The sequence below is a fragment of the Erinaceus europaeus genome, chromosome 3 (assembly GCF_950295315.1).
Source record: "Erinaceus europaeus chromosome 3, mEriEur2.1, whole genome shotgun sequence".
Classification (NCBI taxonomy): domain Eukaryota; kingdom Metazoa; phylum Chordata; class Mammalia; order Eulipotyphla; family Erinaceidae; genus Erinaceus; species Erinaceus europaeus.
Genome location: NC_080164.1, coordinates 73,373,004 through 73,394,587, shown reverse-complemented (window position 1 = coordinate 73,394,587; position 21,584 = coordinate 73,373,004). Strand labels below are relative to the sequence as shown.

The 21,584-nt window shown below is 39.2% G+C and overlaps 1 protein-coding gene across 7 annotated transcripts in view; it reads right to left on the bottom strand.

Annotated features, from left to right (window-relative positions):
• PIGF (phosphatidylinositol glycan anchor biosynthesis class F) overlaps nucleotides 1-21,584 on the bottom strand; it is a 36,918-nt gene that overhangs the window by 15,241 nt on the left and 93 nt on the right. Inside the window, exons 1-5 of one of the 7 annotated variants that reach the window (XM_060187537.1) lie at nucleotides 21,292-21,579; nucleotides 19,316-19,560; nucleotides 17,458-17,549; nucleotides 15,012-15,128; nucleotides 1,101-1,209 (exon numbers count right to left, since the gene is read on the bottom strand). In XM_060187537.1, coding sequence (XP_060043520.1) covers nucleotides 1,101-1,209; nucleotides 15,012-15,128; nucleotides 17,458-17,549; nucleotides 19,316-19,560; nucleotides 21,292-21,346 — 618 coding nt within the window. In that variant the 5' untranslated portion in view covers nucleotides 21,347-21,579. Of the gene's footprint in view, nucleotides 1-1,096; nucleotides 1,210-15,011; nucleotides 15,129-17,457; nucleotides 17,550-19,315; nucleotides 19,565-21,291; nucleotides 21,580-21,584 lie in introns of those variants that run through there. The other 6 variants (XM_060187542.1, XM_007523336.3, XM_060187541.1 and 3 more) reach the window with 6 other exon arrangements.

Genomic DNA, 21,584 nt, shown 5'->3' with positions numbered 1-21,584 from the left:
CAGAGAGAAATTGAGAGGGGAGAGGGAGATGGAGGGAGGGGAAAGAGACAGAGACACCTACAGCCCTGCTTCACCACTTGTGAAACTTTCTTCCTGCAGGTAGGTACCAGGAACTTAAACCCATGCACTGCCCACTGTAATGTGTGTACTTAACCAGGTAGGCCACTGCCTGGCCCCTCAAGTTACAGATGCCAAGATGTTTCAAAGCACTGTTTAGGATGGCAAATAGTGGCAATAACTTAAAGTGACTAATAATGAATTTGTTAAATAAATTTTTGCATAACCATTATGGCACACTGTGAAGTGAGTGAAAAATTCAACTGAAGCTATATGTATCACCTTCTAGCTCACTGAACTTGGAAACTTTACATGTCATTTAGGTATCAGTTTTCTCATTTGTAAAATGAGGATCAAAAGAGCACGCATGATGCTTTATCTAGCTGGCCAGCTAGATCTTACTCTGACAGGAAGCAAAAACCCTGATGTTTATGAGCTTCCTTCAAGATATCACATTCCTCTATTTCAAAACCAACATTTGCTTCATGTTTTTTTTTAAAAAAATACTTTCAGATCAAGATTTACTTTGGCCAGCAATCAAGGGAAGAAGATATGAATCTAAAATTACAAAGGCAGAGAACACCACGATTGTAAGGAATTCCTACAACTCTGAGTCAGATTTAAAAATCTATACATACTCACAAAGGAAGTATATTCATTTGCCTATCATGTTCCAGGAAAGTAGTACTAGAAGACAGGACCAGGCTGATCTGGTACTCACACAGGCCCCGGGTCCTCACACAGGCCCCAATAAGAAGCTCTGATTATGGCAACTGACATCCCACTCAAGCAACATAACAATTTGTACAACTGAGTTCTCACTTTAGTCACTGATAGTTTCTTGGAAACTGCACTATTAAGTGAAACCACTTACAACAAATGCAGGATCTAAATGTTGTCATTTTGTTCAACATTGGCCAGAATTTCCTTTTTCTTGTTAATATTATAAAAATGAAAGTATTCAAGGTTTGGCTGGTAGGTAATGCGATCAATTTTACTATCATTGTACAAACATTAATTTTGTTGCTTTAGCTAAAACCAACCTGCCATGGTCTTTCCCAGTCCAGTGGAATAGGAAAAGCTCCAAACCATGTTCCTAAAAAACTAGAAATTGTAGTGATCTGAAGACTGTTCTCCCAAATGGATGTAACTCTGTAAAAGAAATATGTAAATCACTGGTTTATTTTTTAGCTGCCAGAAAATTGAGTAGCACACATGTCTTTTCTATTCATTTAAAATAAACTATTCAAATTGACATATTTAGCATGAACTATTAACAATTAATTAGTAAGAAGATAAGCTTTTCAATAAAAGTAATAAAATGCACAAAGAGACAGTCAAACAGTACAAAAGAACAACTGCAAAAAGACCTCTCCTGTTCCTACCCTTCCTGTCAACTTCAGCCCCTTCCCCATAATAACCAGTATTACCAACTTACAATTTATCTTTCCAAATATATTCTTTATTTTTATTTTTATTTTATAAAAAGGAAACACTGACAAAAACCATAGGATAAGAGGGGTACAACTCCACACAATTCCACCAGCACTCCATAACCCATCCCATCCCCTCCCCTGATAGATTTCCTATTCTTTAACCTCGTTGTAGTATGGACCCCAGGGTCATTATGGGTTGCAGAAGGTGGAAGGTCTGGCTTCTGTAATTGCTTCCCCGCTTAACATGGGCATTGGCAGGTTGATCGATACTCCCAGCCTGTAGCTCTCTCTTTCCCTAGTGGGGTGGGGTTCTGGGGAAGCAGGGCTCCAGGACACATTGATGGGGTCCTCTGTTCAGGGAAGTCCGGTTGGCATAATGTTAGCATCTGGAACCTGGTGGCCTCTCCAGAGAATCCCAGGTTGTAAGCTGCTTCTTTTTGGAGCTCACGCCACCTGTTATCTCCCAAGTCACCATCTTGGTTCCTCCAAATATATTCTATGCATGTGTAAGTAGTCTTGTTTATTCATATTTACATATATGTCCATGCACATATATGTATATATAAAACCCTACTCTACTAGGTAAAGATAGAAATAGGTTAGGGGTATGGATCTGCCTGCCAAGATCCATGTAAGTGGAGAAACAATTACAGAAGCCAGACCTTCCACCCCATATAGAATTTTGGTCCATACTTCCATAGGGAGAAAAATGTTAGGAGAAGATAACCTGAGGGCACTGAACCCCACCCAATTCCATCAGGACCTTGAGAGACAAAAGGAAAAAAAAAAATGAAAAGACACCCGGAAGTAATAATAAGTGTAGGTGTGACTTAAAAAGGAAGAGTAGGCAGGACCATAGAAAAAAAATGGGCAAATATATATGAATATAGATAGTTACAGAAATAATAGTCAACCCAGATCTGTGACCTTGGAGAACTACTGCAGTTTCCAATAGAGGGAATAGGGACACAGAACTCTGGTGGTGAGACAGGTGTGAAATTATACCCATTCTCTTATGGCTTTGTAAATCAAGATTAAATCACTAACAACAACAACCAACAACAACAACAAAAATGTAATGCAAACATAAAATTGCTGAAGTAAGATAATTTGAAAGATACACTAATGAGGTTTTAAGTAAAGCATCCTTCAAATGGATACATTATGAACTGATACTTCTTTTAGTTAAAACATTAAAAATGTGGAAAACCAAGCCAACAAGGAAATTATTATATTCAGTTTCATATAATATTCCAACTTGTTTTGACACACAATTTACTTCTAGTCTGTTGATAAACACTTTTATATTTTTAATTAATGTCAAAAACATACTGTGAATCATGTGATATTCATTAACATGTAGACAAATATTCACATTTACCTTATAATTCGTATTGCACTGCATGCTGATGTGTAACATACTAACCTTAACACAAGTCAAATTGTTAATATACACTATTCAATGTTTAGTATATTCGATGTTTAGTATATGCCAGACATTATCTTGGTTTACTTTTATATGCTGCTTATAATTATCTTCTTCAAAACTAAGCCTAGTAGACTCATAGATATTGTTGGCTCTGCTTTACAAGTATGGAAACTGAGACTTAGTGATTGTTAAGTCACTTACCTCAGGGACAACAACTACAAACTATCACAGGCAGAGGCAAAATTTAAAGCTATGTCTGCTGATGTTAAAGCCTAAGCCCTTCCCATCACACCATACTACATTTTAAAGGACATGCAAAACTGGCTTGAGAGATAAACACCGCCTGTGAGAAGCACTTCCTGTCAAATCATGTGGTCTCAAATGCCAGCTTGCCAGTTATGAGGTTGGGCTCTACTCATATCCATCTCTATTTTATAACACTGTAAGAAAATAAGTAAGCAATATTCTTAAGACTTAAGCATTCAATAAATGCTGACTGTCACAACTATCACCCTTGATCTGCTATATGCCTAGAGTTGTCAAAAATAATAATAAATTGTTGAATATAAAAATGAATATGGAAGTGAGTCCAGTGTAGTGCAGCGGGTTAAGCGCAGGTAGTGCAAAGTGCAAGGACCGGCTTAAGGATCCTGGTTCCAGCCCCCGGCTCCCCACCTGCAGGGGAGTCCCTTCACAGGTGGTGAAGCAGGTCTTCAGGTGTCTAACTTTCTCTCCCTGTCTTCCCCTCCTCTCTCCATTTCTCTCTGTCCTACCTAACAACGACATCAACAACAATAACTACAACAACAATAAAAGACAAGGGCAACAAAAGGGAAAAATGAATATGGAAATATATGTATATATACACATATATATACTTCAAAACAAAACTCAAATGTATCATGTTATAAACCCAGTTTTGCTATTTTGTTTCCCTTTACTAACAAACATAGTAGTATTCCATAACATGGAAGCAGCATCATTAATTCAACTGGTCCTTCTTATGACATAATTCCATTGAGACAAATCTAAGTATTTGGTGAGGACAGGATAGAGAAGAGGAATTGATTCACAAGATTCATCAGTTTTACCATTCCTATTTATTAAATATACACTGTAAAGCATGAAAGGGGGAAATACATAATGCTGTCATGCTCTGCATCAGTCATGGGCTTAGTCTGCCCCTCATAGTGTCATCATTTCATCTCATAAAACATGAGTCTTGTTACAGTAGAGTAAAACCCCATGGCAGTGTAGTAGGTGGGGTTCAAATAGTTAAATGTTTAAAATGCAAAGTAGATTTTAAGAAATTAAATGCAAAGTACAGCTATGAAAAGCAGTTCCTCTCCCCCCCCAAGGGGAAACACTTGTTAGATTCTTTCTTTCATTAAGAATAAGCCAATTATCGCATACAGAAAAAACACTGAATTCAAGAAGTTGCAAAAGACAAGACAGCTCCTAAGCCAATCTCGCTATCACATGCCCGTCTCTTTATTCCCACCCCTCATACCCACCCAACATACACAAGAGCATTAGCTTTCGACTGAGAATGGGGGCAGGGAGGATGTTGGGAGCCAGCTGCAAATATCCAAATTTGTGTTATTTGCTGGGGTTTTATGGTTCTTTCTTTGACCCTTGTAAATGCAAATCAATTTCAACTAGTATTCAATAAAACAGAAAGGAGACCTGTTCTAATCTTACAGAAAAAACAAACAAACCAGTAGGTTGAAAATAATGAACTGCACTGTTCAGCTACTTTCAAGGATTTTCAAGGACTTTCTAGGGATATATATATATTCCCTTCAGTGCTGGGGCATCACCAGTCCTAGCTGACTTTTTCATCATATAAAAAAAGTAAGATACGGGAGTCGGGCGGTAGCGCAGCGGGTTAAAGCGCAGGTGGCGCAAAGCACAAGGACCGGCATAAGGATCCTGGTTCGAGCCCCCGGATCCCCACCTGCAGGGGAGTCGCTTCACAGGCGGTGAAGCAGGTCTGCAGGTGTCTATCTTTCTCTCCTCCTCTCTGTCTTCCCCTCCTCTCTCCATTTCTCTCTGTCCTATCCAACAATGACAACAACAATAATAACTACAACAATAAAACAACAAGGACAACAAAAGAGAATAAATAAATAAAATAAATATAAAAAAAATTAAAAAAAAAAAGTAAGATACAAAGGGAAAGGGAAAGATACCACTGCACTGAAGCTTTCTATAGTGTGGTGAGGGCCAGGCAGGAACCTGATTGCATATATAGCAAAGCAGGCACCCTTCTAGGTTGTTGTTGTTGTTGCCTCCAGGGTTATTGCTGGGGCTCAGTGCCTGCACTATGAATCCACTGATCTTGGAGGCCATTTTTTCTCTTTTTGTTGCTCTTGTGTATCGTTGTTGTTATTGTTGTTGAACAGAACAGACAGCAATCGAAAGAGGAGGGGAAGACAAAGAGGGGAAGAGAAAGACACCTGCATACCTGCTTCATCTCTTGCGAAGCGACTGCAGGTGAGGAACCGGGGGCTTGAACCGGGATCCTTACGCAGGTCCTTGTGCTTTGTGCCACCTTTGCTTAACCTGTTGCCTGCCCCCCCCCAGGTGAGCTACCTTGCCAGCCCTCTAATTTTTTTTTTTTGCCACCAGTGTTATTGCTGTGACTTGGTGTCTGCATAACAAATCCACCACTCTCCTAGTGCCTTTTTCCCCCCCTACTTTCGACAGAAACAGAAATAGGGAGGGAGAAAAGGGAGAAGGGGGAGAGAGAGATTTGCATTACTGCTTCACTACTTGTCAAGCTACCCCCCTGCAGATAGGGACCTTGGGCTTGAACCTGGGTCCTTGCACATGGTAATGGCAGGGCAATTTCATACTGTACCTGACTGATATTTCTTTGTAACTTCTATATTAGTCACAGAATATACTTGTTTATTCAACTAATTATACATGTAGAAAAAAAAATTTTGAAAGCTAGAACTAACCAAGTTAGTCTATGAAACTAATTCCCAATTCATTAAAAATTTGATATACTTCAAAAAAAAAACAACTAAGTACTTAGGGCTGGGGAGATAGCATAATGGTTATGCCAAAAAGATTTTCATGCCTAAGGCACCAAAGATCCCAAGTTCAATCCCCAGCACCACCATATGCCACAGCTGAGCAGTGCTCTGTAAAAATAAACAGTTACTTCAATTATGCTTAAGTTCCAGAGAAGAAACTGTACAATCACTAATGTGTGATGGAAACATGAAAAGAAGTGCAAATTAACTTTATATTATATGAACTGGAAAAAAACAATGATTTCTCATTTTCCCTGACAGTCTATGCCCTGTACTCCTAGACTGACTGCTTAAAAACAGGAAGAGGCACTAAGATAAATGGCAGTCAGAATAGGGAGAATGCAATATTCAAATGGTCCTGGACACATTCATCCTTTAGAAACATTTCCTGAGAACTTTCTATTTAATCTCACTCATCATACCACTCAGTGTTAATAACCTTACAAAACATTAGTGTTATTTGAACAATATTATGGATGCGGATTCATAAAATTAAGTAGGTTGTCTAAGATTACCTGGCCTCTAGCTAGGAAATTCAGTAATCTTCTAACTCTTGGCAGGCAACATGGATATATTCAAGCCCTAGTTCCAGCTCGCACTGGCTAGAACATGGGTGATCATTCAATTTGTCAGCTTTCCAGCATCTTCATCTATAAGACTGTAGAAAGCACACTAGATGGCTGTGAGAATTAAATGCTGTAACAAACATTTAAAAGTCTTATAAGTTGTACACATTTTTTTTTTTTTTTGCAGATTATCACCTATGCCCTCTGTAGTGGTAGATAAAAGATTTTGTATTCCAAATTGGTCCTTTTTAGCCACCATCCTCTAGCAACAAAACTGCTTTCTAGTTTTGTATTTAAAAATTTTAGAAGGGTGTTTTGCAATCTATTGAAGTTTTGGTGCCATTAGAGAAACGTAACCATTTTTTGAGTCAGGCATAACTTCCAACAGCCAAAACGTAGGAAGCATATTAATATGGTTCAAATTTCAAAAGATACCATAGGGTACTAGTGGAAATCTCTGCCAGATACTGATAATCAACAAATCTGATAGCAACTTTCTGGTGGAGATGTTGAGGAATAAGAGCTCTTTCTCAGTTCTAGACACCTAGAACATGATCAACCATTTTGGACAACAACCCAGTTTCTTACTTTCTAAGATCTCTCTCCCAGAGAGAGTTTTTATCTGTTTCTTCTATCCTCCCAAAGACACACAGACCTATCTCTACATTTTCACAGAAATGGTAGCATCCTGCATACATTTCTCCACTTTTTAAAAAGTTTTTAAATATTTATTTATTTTCCCTTTTGTTGCCCTTGTTTTTTATTGTTGTTGTAGTTATTGTTGTTGATGTCATTGTTAGATACGACAGAGAGAAATGGAGAGAGGAGGGGAAGACAGAGAGGGGGAGAGAAAGATAGACACCTGCAGACCTACTTCACCGCCTGTGAAGCAACTCCCCTGCAGGTGGGGAGCCAGGGGCTTGAACCAGGATCCTTACGCCCGTCCTTGTGCTTTGCCCCATGTGTGCTTAACCCACTGCACTACTGCCCAACTCCCAACTTTTTTTTTTTTTAAATCACTTTACAGCATGGGATTGGCTGGGTTTTTGTTTTACTATAGCTCCAGTCAAATGTAACAATGCCCTGCAGTCCATCCCTTATTAAAGAATATTTAGGCTATTTTTCAAAGTTGCAAAGAACAACCTAACACACTCAACATTTTTAGGTATATGAAGTATGACTACTGAGTAAAATCCTAGAAGTGGAGCTGGTGATTCTATGATAAGTATTTGCAGTTTTTATGATGTTACCAAACTCTTCCTGGAGTTGGGGCCAATTTATATTCCCATTGGCACTTTCACAAACTCTTAGTATTATGTATTCTTAAACTCACAGATCTTTATTAATCTGCTAAATGATGGCAAATGGTACATCCCCTTCCTGTAACTTATAATTTTACTTTTGTTACATATCTTTTGAAATAGATCTCCTGAGGATAAAGTGCTGACAGGTATGAAAACAAGATGACCAGTTTTTTTCAGTAAATCTCAGAAGATTCAGAAGGCAAATTTTATGATAGATAAAACAATTTTAGTCAGCAGAAAATAATAAAACAACAGGGGTTCCTATAAGTATGATTCAGGCTCTATGTCAAAGAAGGGTTAAAACAGATCCCCCCAATGTTTACACGTCAGGTTCATAGTAACTTACAATGACAAAACTCTAGTTTCTGTATTTCCCTTGAGCTTTAAAGTATGATTTTTTTTCTCTTACGTTTTTTACTTATTATTCCTTGCTGCCAGTCCAGTGTAGCAATTTTATAGATTGTCACTTTGAAGGCTTGCTGCCTTTGGAAGCCCCTCTTCTCCTCCTGAGTTCCATGTACACATACCTTTCTTCCATTCTTTCTCCTTTTTAACACATCTATTTGATAGGACAGAGGGAAAGGGGAAGGGAGTAAGGGATATAGAGGGAGAGGGAGAAAAAGAGAGGATGGGAGAGGGAGAGGGATAATGCAGGTAGGGGGGAGAGGGAGAAGAAAGGGAGAGGGAGGGAGGGAGAGAGAGAGAGAGAGGGAGAGAGGTGCCTCTAAGTTGAAGTTGACGGTGAAAATCTTGTAGATTCTACAGTTGGGTAGAATGATTCCTGAGTTTCATTTTTATGTAGTTGGTGTCAAAGGTCTGTGAAAGTATTTACAGTAGAGAAAGTCTTGAAGGAAAAAAAGGCAATGTAAAAGGGCAACGTAGAGCATAGAGAGCTGGAGGGACACAGAGAGACCAGCTTCAAAGACACTAACCAGCAAGCTACAATGATGGACAGAAGGCACAGAGTAGCCTACTGTTAGAGAAAACTTGGGTTCATAGAAGAAAACTTCTTTTTTGCATGTTTTTTGTAAGACATCTATTTGATGTCCAATAAACACTTCTGGTTTTTAATTTTAGTTATTTATTTTCCCTTTTGTTGCCCTTGTCTTTTTATTGTTGTTGTAGTTATTATTGTTGTTATTAATGTTGCCGTTGTTAGGACAGAGAGAAATAGAGAGAGGAGGGGAAGACAGAGAGGGGGAGAGAAAGACAGACACCTGTAGACCTGCTTCACTGCCTTTGAAGCGACTCCCCTGTAGGTGGGGAGCTGGGGGCTCGAACCAGGATCCTTCTGCAGGTCCTTGTGCTTGGTACCATGTGCGCTTAACCCACTGCGCTACCACCCGACTCCCCAGCCAACATACACTTCTTTGGAGAGATGACCTTGCTGTCCAAGGTAGTCTGCTCGTTTTGAAATGGGCATACTCAAAACCTCCCATGAGGAGGAGAGGCCTGCATGGTGAGCACAGGACAGAAACACAGGAAGAACTGCAAACTGTAGACTCTCCTCAAAACCAGATATGAGGACATCAAAACAGAGTGTGCCGAGAAGTGTGTGGTCAGGCTTCTTAGGTTGTCTGAGTGTATAAATTTTGTTCCCATTTAAAAATATTAGGAATATATATAGTTTGTCATAATGCCTTTTTTCATAGATTCAAATCTGTCCCAACTTGACTAACAAATTAGGAAATAAAATGAGTCACAGCAATATCATCTATGAGAAACACTATGTGAAACACTACCAAAAACTGCATCCAGTGGTTTTACTTACCATTCCTATTTATTAAGTAGACACTGTAAAGCATGAAAGGGGAAATACATAATCCTGCCATGCTCTGATTCAGTCATGGGTTCAGTCTGCCCCTCATAGTGTGATCATTTCATCTCATGAAACACGAGTCTTGTTACAGTAGAGTAAAACCCCATGGCAGTGTAGTAAGTGGGGTTCAAATAGTCAAGTGTTTAAAATGCAAAGTAGATTTTTTTTTGCCTCCAGGGTTATTGCCGGGGCTCGGTACCTGCACCACGAATCCACTGCTCCTAGAGGCCATTTTTTCCCTTTTGTTACCCTAGTTGTCTTACCATTGTTGTGGTTATTATTATCTTCGTTATCAATGTCATTGTTGTTGGATAGGACAGAGCGAAATGGAGAGAGATGGGGAAGACTGGAGGAGAGAAAGATAGACACCTGCAGACTTGCTTCACCGCTTGTGAAGTGACTCCCCTGCAAGTGGGGAGCCGGGGGCTCCAACTGGGATCCTTATGCCGATCCTTGGCTTTGCACCACGTGCACTTAACCCACTGCGCTACCGCCCGACCCTGGCAAAGCAGATTTTAAGAAATGAAATGCAAAGTACAGCTATGAAATCAGTTTTTGCCCCTCTAGGGGAAACACCTGTTAGATGATTTCTTTCATTAAAAATAAGCCCATTATCACATACAGAAAAAATGAATTCAAGAAGTTACAAAAGACAAGACAGCTCATAAGCCAATCTCTCTATCACATGCCCGTCTCATTATTCCCACCCCACATGCCCACCAAACATACACAAGAGCATTAGCTTGTTTCTATTGAGAATGGGGGCAGAGAGGATGTTGGAGTCAGCCACGAATATCCAAATTTGTATTATTTGCTGGGGCTTTATAGTTCTTTATTTATTATATTGATATTATCTCTGAAAAACACTAGGTGAAACACTACCAAAAGCCCATCCGGTAGCTGACACAAATGTACACATCTCAAACTCCTACCATCTAATCAAAACAGTACTATACGGATATGATATTGGGATAGGCATACAGGCCACTGGAACAAGAATTAAGAGTACAGAATGGGCAGAGGGTAGATAACATAATGGTTATGCAAACAGACTCTCATGCCTGAGGCTCCAAAGTCCCAGGTTCAATCCCCTGCACCACCATAAGCCAGAGCTGAACAGTGCTCTGGTAAAAAAAAAAAAAAAAAAGAGTACAGAAGTAGAATCATGTGTTTATGATCAAGTGATTTTTTTTCAAAAGTGTGCCAAGATCAATCAAAGAGGCAAAATAACCTCTTATAAGCAAAATAATGGTGCTGAAATAACTGAAAAGCCATATGCAAAAGAATGTAGTTGAACCCTGACACTACACCATATATAAAAAAGCAAACCCAACAAATGGATCAGAGTCAAATGCAAGAGCCAAATTATAAAACTCTTAAGAAGACATAGGACTAAATATGCAAGACCATGGATTTGGCAATGGATTCTTAGATATGACTCTTAAAGCTCAATAATAATAATAATAAATCATGTATTTCACAAAAATTAAAAATGTATATACTTCAAAACATACTATTAAGAAAGTGAAGAGACTACTCAAAAAAAAAATGGGGAGTCAGGCAGTAGCACAGCAGCTTAAACGTACGTGCGCAAAGCGCAAGGACTGGTATAAGGATCGGGGTTTGAGCCCCTGACTCCCCACCTGCAGGGGAGTCGCTTCACAAGTGTCGAAGCAGGTTTGCGGGTGTCTATCTTTCTCTCCCCCTCTCTGTCTTCCCCTCCTCTTTCCATTTCTCTGTCCTATGCAACAAGGACAACATCAATAACTACAAGGGCACCAAAAGAGAATAAATAAATATCTAAAAAATCTTAAAAAAAAAAGTCTGAAAAGCATGCATCTGATAAGCAATGTATACAGACAAGATCAAGAACCCTTACAACTTAATAATAACAAAAAAACAAGCAATTTAAAGTGAGCCAAGAATCTGAAGTGTATTTCCCCAGCAAAGATACACAGTGATCAACAGGTCAAAAAATGTGCTTGAGATCATTAGTAGGCAAATGCAAATACAATAAAAACACAACAAAGTAACACTTCATATCCACAAGGAAACAGATTAAAAAAAAATCAGTACCAATTGTTGGAGAGGATGTAAAACAGAAAATAGCCACTGTGGCAACCCTTCAAATGATTAAATATGGGGTAGCCACATAACCTAGCAATTCCATTCCAAGACATATACTCAGGAGAAATAAAAACATGTCCACACAAAAACCTTTATACAAATTATCACAGATGTGTACTGACAGTCGTCAACAACAACAAAGGAAACTCAAATGCTCTTTAATTGATAACATTCATATAAAAGAATGTTATATCGCCATAAAAAGGAATGTACTAGGGAACTGTGCTATAACAGAAAGTTTGAAAACATGGTACAAAAGGAAGCCAGTCACAAAAAAAAATCACATGAGATTCAATTTTTATGAAATGTCTGGAGGAGGTCAGATTAGTGGTGTTTTAGCCTCAAGCAGGGGTGGGGTTGTCGGTGGAGGTAGTGGCGAGGAGGTGACAGCTAATGGACATGGGGCTTCTTAATGAAGTGATGATAATGTCTGAAAGTTGACCAGTGATGATTAGGTATGTATGTGAATATACTCAAACCCACTAGGGGGCAGGTGGTGGCACACCTGGTTGAGCGCACATGTTAAAATGTGCAAGGACCCAGGTTCAAGCCCCGACCCCCACCTGCAGGGGGAAAACTTTGCAAGTGTGAAGAGTGATGCAAGTGTGTGTCTCTGTCCCTCTTCCTCCCTATCTTTCCGAACATCCATCTTGATGTCTGTCTCTATCCAATAAAATCAATAAATATTATTTAAAAAGGACATCTAAAACCAAACTGTATAATTTAAATAGGTGAACTGTGTGGTCTTTGAATCATGTCTGGATCCAGCTCTAAAGATCTCTTTTCTAAGTTATCTCAGTTCCCTTCATGTGTATGAGTCATACCCTCCATATCTGGCTTTGACTTTATCAGATTTCAGACAAATCTCCTTTACTTCACAATAATTCCTAAGAGACAGTCCTCCCCATATCTACTTCCTTTTTTTCCTAATTAGGCTACTGCCTTAAGTTTTCATCTGAATTACATTATTCAAAAGTAAATTTTAGGATTCTCCCAAGGGAAACTGACATACTCACTATAATATGTATATGTTTACTAACCATCTAACATATATAAACTGTTCTAGTATTTTCAGTAAGTTCCTACCTTTCTCAAGCGGTACTGGTCAAGTCCTGGAGTGTTATGCCCCAACCTTCTCTGTCCCACAAAAATCTGTTTCTGCTTGCTGCCCAATATCCAAATGTACAAGAAATTATCAGACCACACACACATTCTGGCAGAGCCAACTACAGGATCCAATGTCAATGTCTCTCCCAAAGATACCACTGATGCCACTGTTAGAAATCAAATTCAAATCTACATAAAACATCAACCGTAATCAAGGTTTCAACCAATTTTCATAGCTTAAAAAGTTTTAAGTGCTAAAAAAAATTTCATCTGGGATACTTTGAACAACATGGGGGAAATTTTTTTTTAATCATTACATTTTCATCTTCTAAAGATTTTGTAAATAATAGATGGTTCTGAAGGGAAAACAAATATTACTTTTTTTAAAAAAAATTATTTTCTCTTTTGTTGCCCTTGTTTTTTATTGTTGTTGTAGTTATTATTGTTGTTGTTATTGGTTGTTGTTGTTGGATAAGACAGAGAGAAACGGAGAGAGGAGGGGAAGACAGAGGGGGAGAGAAAGACACCTACAGACCTGCTTCACCTATGAAGAGACTCCCCTGCAGGTGGGGAGCCGGGGGCTCGAACCGGAATACTTACGCCGGTCCTTGTGCTTCATGCCACGTACGCTTAACCTGCTGCGCTACCGCCCGACTCCCAAAAAATCAGATTACCACCCCAGCAATGCCAGGGATGGAACTCCGGGTCTCATGCCTGCACATCCAACACTCCACGACGCCACCTCCTGGCCAAAAGGCAGTACTCATTTCAAAAGACAAAAGTGATTCAGGCAGTGGAGATGTTGGTTTTGGTTCTATGCTCTCACTCATTCCTGAACAGGAAGCTATCCTTCCCTGTCCCTCAGTCTCATCAAACCACGTCATAATGGTGCATGTCCTTCACAGACTCTGTCCCTGACCCCGCCAGCTCCATTCGTCAGCAGTTCTCTTCCTCTCTGAGTTTCTACTGTGACTACTGATTCACACAACCTTAAGTCTCTTACTTTATGCTTATTTTCAGTCCTTTAAACATGCTCGTTAGGGAAAGAATCATACGGAATACTGCAAACTTTATATAACATGAAGCACAGAATAAGCACTCAAGGGTTTGGATGATAATAAGATAATTATAGGTACCAACAAATCACCTAGTTTTCTTAGTTACAAAACTATTTCTTACACAAATTATTGTAATGCTTTTCAAGGAGCTCAATTTTTAACTTAACTATGATAAAATTCTATAAAACTTACACTTGCTATCTCATCACAAAGCAAGAAATAAGTCATAGTTACACTAGCATTTTTAGACTGTAAGCCCCAATTTTATGTTATAAAACTGTATGGGTGGTTCAGGAAGTAGCACAGTGGTAAAAGTGCTGGACTCTCAAGCGTGAAGTCCTAAGTTCAAGCCCCGGCAGCACATGTACCAGAGTGATGTCTGGTTCTTTCTCTCTCCTCCTATCTTTCTCATCAATAAATAAACTCTTTAAAAAAAACTATATGGAATTAAAAACATTTTTTTTTGCTCTCTGTGCTTATATGATTCCACTTCTCCAAGCAGACTTTTTTTTTTTAGATAGAGGCTGAGAAACAGAGAGGGAGAGTGGGAGAGAGAAAAAGAGACATCACAGCACTACTCCACCACTCGTGAAAAGTTTCTTCGTGTGGAGGCTGGGGCTCAATCATGGGTTCTTGTGCATAGCAAAGTGTGTGTTCCACTGTGTGGGCCACCTCCAGGCCTTACAGAAGCAATTTTTACCTATAGTGATTCAATTATAGTGTCAAATTATCCTTATATAGTGGTTTTGAAAGATTTCTCTTAGACCAGTAGAATTCCACCAGAGAGGGAAAAAATAATAAATAGGCAGCGCTGATCTAAAGTGGGGGGAGGCTTGTATTTCTGCCCACTTGAATTCCGCCAAATGCACACCACCCTTTCCTGCCCCTGATCTCCAAAAGAAGTGCTATCTAAAGGCATCTCTGAGACTCTGAGAACTATACAACACTGAGCAACGCTCATGGAACTATCAGCAAGTTGCCATGAATAGAAAGATATTACATTATTATTATTATTATTATTTAGTATTTCAAACATCACTAAAGTATTTAAAAAAAAAACTTACCCATTTCTACTGAAAACTCTTAGCCATGCTTTGATGTTTGGTCCTAACAAACACAGACAAGGCACAGTAGTAAAAGTAGACAAAATAACTGCAAATGAAAATGTTTCCAACACCAACCTAGAAAAACCAAACTTGTTAAAATAGTCAAGGCATACAAAATCTTCTGTTATTTGATATAACATATTTTCTCATACTTTACTTTGAAAATAAATGTGTGTTATTACAGTGATAACTAGAAACGGTTTTACTTCTGAAAATGCAAGCTATAAAAATAACCTATCAAAAGCATGGTTTTAACAATACAGCTCACCAGTGTTAGTACCCTGTGACCTATATGCAAACTGTCCAGTGAAGAAAACCCACTTTTAGAAAATTAACACTTATCCACAAGTTTCTAGAAACTTCCATACAACTAGCAGTCCAACTTTAAGCTTTTTTTTTTTTTCTGATCGCTAACTACTAAGACTTCACCAGGCTGATTTTTTCAGAGATGGACAGAGAGAAAGGGAGGGAGACACCTCAACATGAAATCTTCCTCCAATGCAGTGAGGTTCATACCTGAGTTATAGGTATAGCAAAGCAAACACACTATCCAGGAGACCTATGTTGCTGGCTCCAACTTTTACCTTTCATCAAAACTACTTAGAGAGTTTGATATACTAAAGATAGAGGGTAGGAGAAGTTACATTTTGACAAAATGCTTGTTCTACTGGTTACAGAACCATACTTTGAAAACCACTGCTCTAGGGGCTGGGTGGTGGTGCACCTGGTTGGGCGCACATGTTATAATACACAAGGGCCCAGGTTCAAGCCCCCAGTCCCCACCTGCAGGGGGAAAGCTTTGTGAGCGGTGAAGCAATGCTGCAGGTGTCTCTCTGTCTGCCTCTCTATCATTCCCTTCCCTTGATTTCTGGCTGTCTGTATCCAATAAATAAACATAATTTTAAAAATTTTAAAAAAAGAAAAAGAAAAAAAACACTGCTCTAAAAGCTAGATGGGAGTGCTCCTAGAAGAGTACATACATTAACATGTGTGAGGACCTGGGCTTCAAGCCCCTAGTCCCCGGCTGTACAGGGGAAACTTCAAGAGCAGAAAAGTACTGCTGTAGGTCTGTCTCTTCTCCTCTCCCCAATCTCTGTCTCTATTAGAAAAGTAAACGAGGGGCCAGATAGTGGTGCACCTGGTTGAGTGTACATGCTACAGTGTACAAGGACCCAGGTTTGCGCCCCCAGTCCCCACTTGTAGGGAGAAAGCTTTGTGAGTGATGAAGCAGTGTTGCTAGGTGTCTCTCTGCCTATTACCCACTTCCCTTTTGATTTCTGCCTGTCCCTAGCCAATAAATAAAGACAGTTCTTTAAAAAAATTTTAACAAAGTGAATGAAAGGGAGAAAAGAGAGGGGTGGAATCATTCCCTGCCAAACCTTGGTGGCAAAAAGAAAGAGGCAGAAAGAAAGTCATTCCTCCAGACATTTATTCTAATCTAAAATACATAAACAGAAAGTACTATTTTCTTCTGGTAGTGAAACTACCTAACATTCATATATGGAATCTAGAGAACGAGAATACAGGACCCTGGGGTAGGGGGAGAAGAAGAAAAGAAAGAAGAGACTGACTCTAGGATTTTGTGAGAACTACGAACTATGGTGGTTACCATTAGGAGGATAAGGGCACAGAATTTTTGGTGGTGGATGTGGTAGAACTATGCCCTATAGCCCTGTAACCTATTATTAATCACAAAAAATAAAACTAAATGAAAAGAACTATTTTTTCCATGATAAAGACCTTATTCTTCCCTGTCCAGAAAATAACCTATTAGTATAGTGTAAATATATAGACATGTGGGAGTTGGGCAGTAGCACAAGCAGGTTAAGCCCACGTGGCGCAAAGCGCAAGGACCAGCGGAAGGATCCCGGTTCAAGCCCCCAGCTCCCCACCTGCAGGGGAGTCCTTTCACAGGTGGTGAAGCAGGTCTTCAGGTGTCTATCTTTATCTCTCCCTCTCTGTCTTCCCCTCCTCTCTCCATTTCTATCTGTCCTATCCAACAACGATGACATCAATCAATAACAACAACAATCATAACTATAACAATAAAAAATAACAAGGTCAACAAAAGGGAAAATAAATAAAAAAACATTTATATATATATACACACACAGACATGTGTATGTATATAATCTATATAATAGTTATATGTATTTGTGTACATAGTCTCTAACTCCCCATCCCCATATACAAATGGATAATAGAAGAACTTGGTGAACTAAGCTACTTCATTGTTTTTAAAAAGAATGATAATGCTAAGGAAGGGCAATGGTGTCCATATCTTCCATGATCCATTAGTTAAACAAATCACATTATTTCTCTAATAACCAACAGAATTACAATGTTTAATGAGTGTTTTGAAATAGAATTGCATTAAGTAAAAAAAAAAAAAATTCAGACTTACTCTATTAGTGGTGCTCCATATAGAACAAAAATTATATGAAAGAAGAAACAAGATAAAAGAAAGTAAATACAGCACTTCAAAAATCTGGTTACCTAAACAAAAAAAAAAAAAAAAAGAGAGAGAAAAAAAGAATTAAAGACTCAAGAGAAGCCCAAGAGGTGGCACAACAGCTAAAGCACTGAACTCTTAAGCATGAAGTCCTAAATTTAATCCCTAGCACCTCTGGCATGCACTCTCTCATATATTCATTAATTAGCTAATTAATTAATAAAAGCACACCCACAGAGCAGAAACATGCTCAGATTTTTATTTACAAATAGAATTTATTCCATAATACATGATACAACTGAATGGTTTTATTTTGGTTTTTGGACTTGGGTATCCTAAAGTCATCACATGTCCTATGCACAGTAAGGTGTACAGCTCACAATATATCTAGCCTGTAATGCAAACAGCAGTCCCTATATTTCACCCTCCAAATCAACATGAGAATCAGAAAATAGTTGTTTCTATCATGTATGTATACATTCTCTTATGTTGTTAACTGGTATTTATGAAACATTTACCAATAACAGAGTACTCTACAAAAATCCACCCAGCCCTTATTATGTAAACATACACAAAATACTTGAAGAAAATAATGAGTACAGTATTTTCTTCATAAAAGAATTTAACAAGGCCAGCTGGCTGAGTGCACATGTTACAGTGCAAAAGGATCCAGGTTCAAACCCCCAGCCCCCACCTGGTGGAGGAAAGCTTCACTGGTGCCTCTTCCTCTCCCCCTCTCAAACACACTATCAATCTCCCCTTCCCTCTGGATTTCTGTCTCTATCCAATAAGTAAAATATTTTTTAAAAAATTAAAAGAATTTAACTCCTAGTAAAACTGTACCCCCCCCAAAAGTACACCAGCAAGTAATCCCCCAAATCACATTCATGTCATAAAAAAATCCATAAGCAAGACCTCCACATCTGCAAATTTGTATGCAGAACCACCTTGATCTGGAGCTTAAGAAAACCTGACTATAAAACAACACTGGGGGAGTAGGGCGGTAGCACAGCGGGTTAAGCGCCCGTGGCGCAAAGTACATGGACTGGCTTAAGGATCCCGGTTCGAGCCCCGGCTCCCCACCTACAGGGGAGTCGCTTCACAGGCGGTGAAGCAGGTCTGCAGGTTTCTCTCTGTTCTATCCAACAACGACAACAACAATAATAACTACAACAATAAAACAACAAGGGCAACAAAAGGGAATAAATAACTAAATATTTTTAAAAAACAACACTGAACTTTTATGTCACAGGGAATGTGATTAACTAAATGTGAATGTGACTTAACTAAAAGAGAGCTTACATCTAGTATTAAGCACTGATAATTTACTAATTTAAAGTAGTGTGTCATACTGTGTCCTGAAAATATATTCTAATACCTGTAAATTTTACTGTTTAGTCAAGGAAGGCTAAGTTTGAAACAGAGAGCTATCATAGGGGCTTATTTTAATAACTAAAAAAAAAAAAATCATACAATTTTATTTTTGAAATGCAAAAGAAAAAAACAAGCAGAAATGTTGACAAGGCTCACAGATACTACGGCAACATGTATTTCTCTTCAATGGTGAAATAAAACATGATTATAGAGGTTCACAGTAATATTCACTTAACTCTACAATTAACTAATTGCATGACAATCTACTAAACTTTGTGGGCAGCCTTCCAGCAAGAGGTAACTGATTTGAGCAAATGAATATCAGATTTTCTTTACTTCTTGTAAATAAGCCTTTACTACTTGACTAGTACTTTATACTTCCAGTAAAAGAAATGCTACCTTCATCTTAAACCAGTTATCAAGAAATAAGCCTTACCTTGTATGATAATGAGCTTCGTTTAGAAGGTGTATTTGGTTTCACTACTAAATATAAAATTAGATTGATGGCAGTCACAAAAACAGAACAGATGCACAACCATGTCAAGTGTGTTTCCAATACTGAGAAGTTCTCCAAGAATAAAGATGGAATGAAGATGCTTAAGATAATTGAAAATATGCATAAAAGATGCGTATACAGTAGTCTCTTGATGTCAGTATCTTTCATGGTGTTTTCTTGAGTGGCTATCTAATGAAAAACAAATTAGAAAAGAATATATGCAATGACTTTCCCCCCATCATCCTCAATGTACCAACATCTAAAAATAATTTGCAAAGTCTAATTTTATAGGTAGAAATTAGTCTCAAGAAACAGAATACACAAATGTATGAGTGCACATATAGGCTAACCAGGTACAAACAGCTCTCTGAACCTAAAAGAGCACAAATTTACTTCTGCAAAAAGGGTAATGTACTAAGACCAATACATCTTCCTCTAATTTCTTTCTTTAATATATATTTTATTTTTCTTATATTTGATAGGACAGAGAGAAGTTGCAGGGGGGGTAGGGCAAGGAGGAGGGAAAGAGAAAGATACTGCTTCACCACATGTGAAGCTTATTCACTGAAGGTGGGGCCTGGGGTTAGAACCCTAGTCCTTGTGCATTCAACCGGGAGAGCCATAACCCTACTTCTCCTTCCCACCCCTCCCACCCCCACTATCCTATCACAGGTAAAAACAAACTGCATGGATTAATGATCTTACCCTGTTGGATATATAACTTATGTATTCTAGAAGCCCCATGAAACACTCTGACTACATTGCATTTTTGTTGGGTCTCCCCACCACCACCATTTCATATCTAACACCAAAATAGTTAACATCTTCTAGCAAATGCCAAGTGGCACCAAGTAAGGATATATACTTAAGTGGTGTCTAATACAACCGAGTGAATGCAAATAAGCATCCAACCAAACAAAGGGATGCTATCTTAACACATGGCAACGTCTGTTATAGGTGCTACCTTCCAGTCAAAAGCAGAAGGAACATGGATGGAAAGGGAAAGGGCAATTTTTACTTTCTCTCTAAGATATATATTTTTTAAATATACAAGTTACCTATCATCCTATACACAGCAACGACTGTGGTTAAATAAGTACCATTTAAGGTTAGTATACCCAATGTTCCACTGATTATTCCAGGAAAAAAAGTATTTTGTATACATACGCCCCAGGGCGCTGAAGCTCATAAAAGAAGGAACCTGAGTCTTTTCTTAATAGCTCTCATTTAATTATTATTTTAAGTATAGAGACAGAGGCACCACAGCACCAAAACTTCCTTCAATGTGCTGAACCTGGGCCGTGCACATGGCAAAGCTCCTGCACTATCTGGGTAAACTCATTTAACTTATGATTTAACTTATGATTTTCAAAGGCAAATACTTTACTGATAAGGAGACAGGCTAAGACAAGTTGAACAAGTACAAGTACAAGGTCTCAAGCTCCCAAGTACTAAAGTCATTTATTTCTAATCCTAGCCTCCGTGTTACAAAGGTAAATAGACAGAGGCCGAGAAGAGAATGAATGAATGGCCACTTAGGAGATAGCAAATGTTTCTCACGAGATGTATACTCTACAACTTGAGGGGCCTGGTAAAGGATCCAGAATTCGAGATTCATTCTCTCAGGACACCTCTTGGGACATGAGCAGATCTGGATTTAATACAGCCAGCGGTAATAGTACCAAATCCAAATGTTTGCTGAAGGACTGAAGGAAAGCGCGAGTGAGTGCTAAGTTTGCCTTTCCCGAGGAGCCAGCTCTCACAGGCCCAGGTGAGCACCCAGACGCCCAAGCCGGCCAGGTGCTGGTGCACCTGCACCTGCGCTCTGAGCAGCTGAGGCAAAGCAGAGGCTCCCAGAAGCGGCTGCCCCGCGACGCTCGTCTGCAGCCCCTCCCCCCCCCAAACGAAGGCGAGACTTGCCCGAGTTCCAGTCTGTCGAGTGTGAGCAGCGAGGGGAAAGTTGAGAGGCATATTCAAAGAGCACAGACGCGGAGAACAGGAGGAGGAGCGGAGGGATACACAGAAGGCTGCATCCCCCGCAAAGGCTGGTACTTCAAGGCCGCCTTTGGGTCACGCCGGAAGGATGGCGGTCGAGCGGCCGACGGGCATAGGAGAACCGGTGGTACAGAAGAGTGCGACCCCTAGAGCGGTAGGCGAGGATGGCTGGCTTGCCCCGGGTCGAGTGTGCAGCGAAGGACTGCTGCACTTA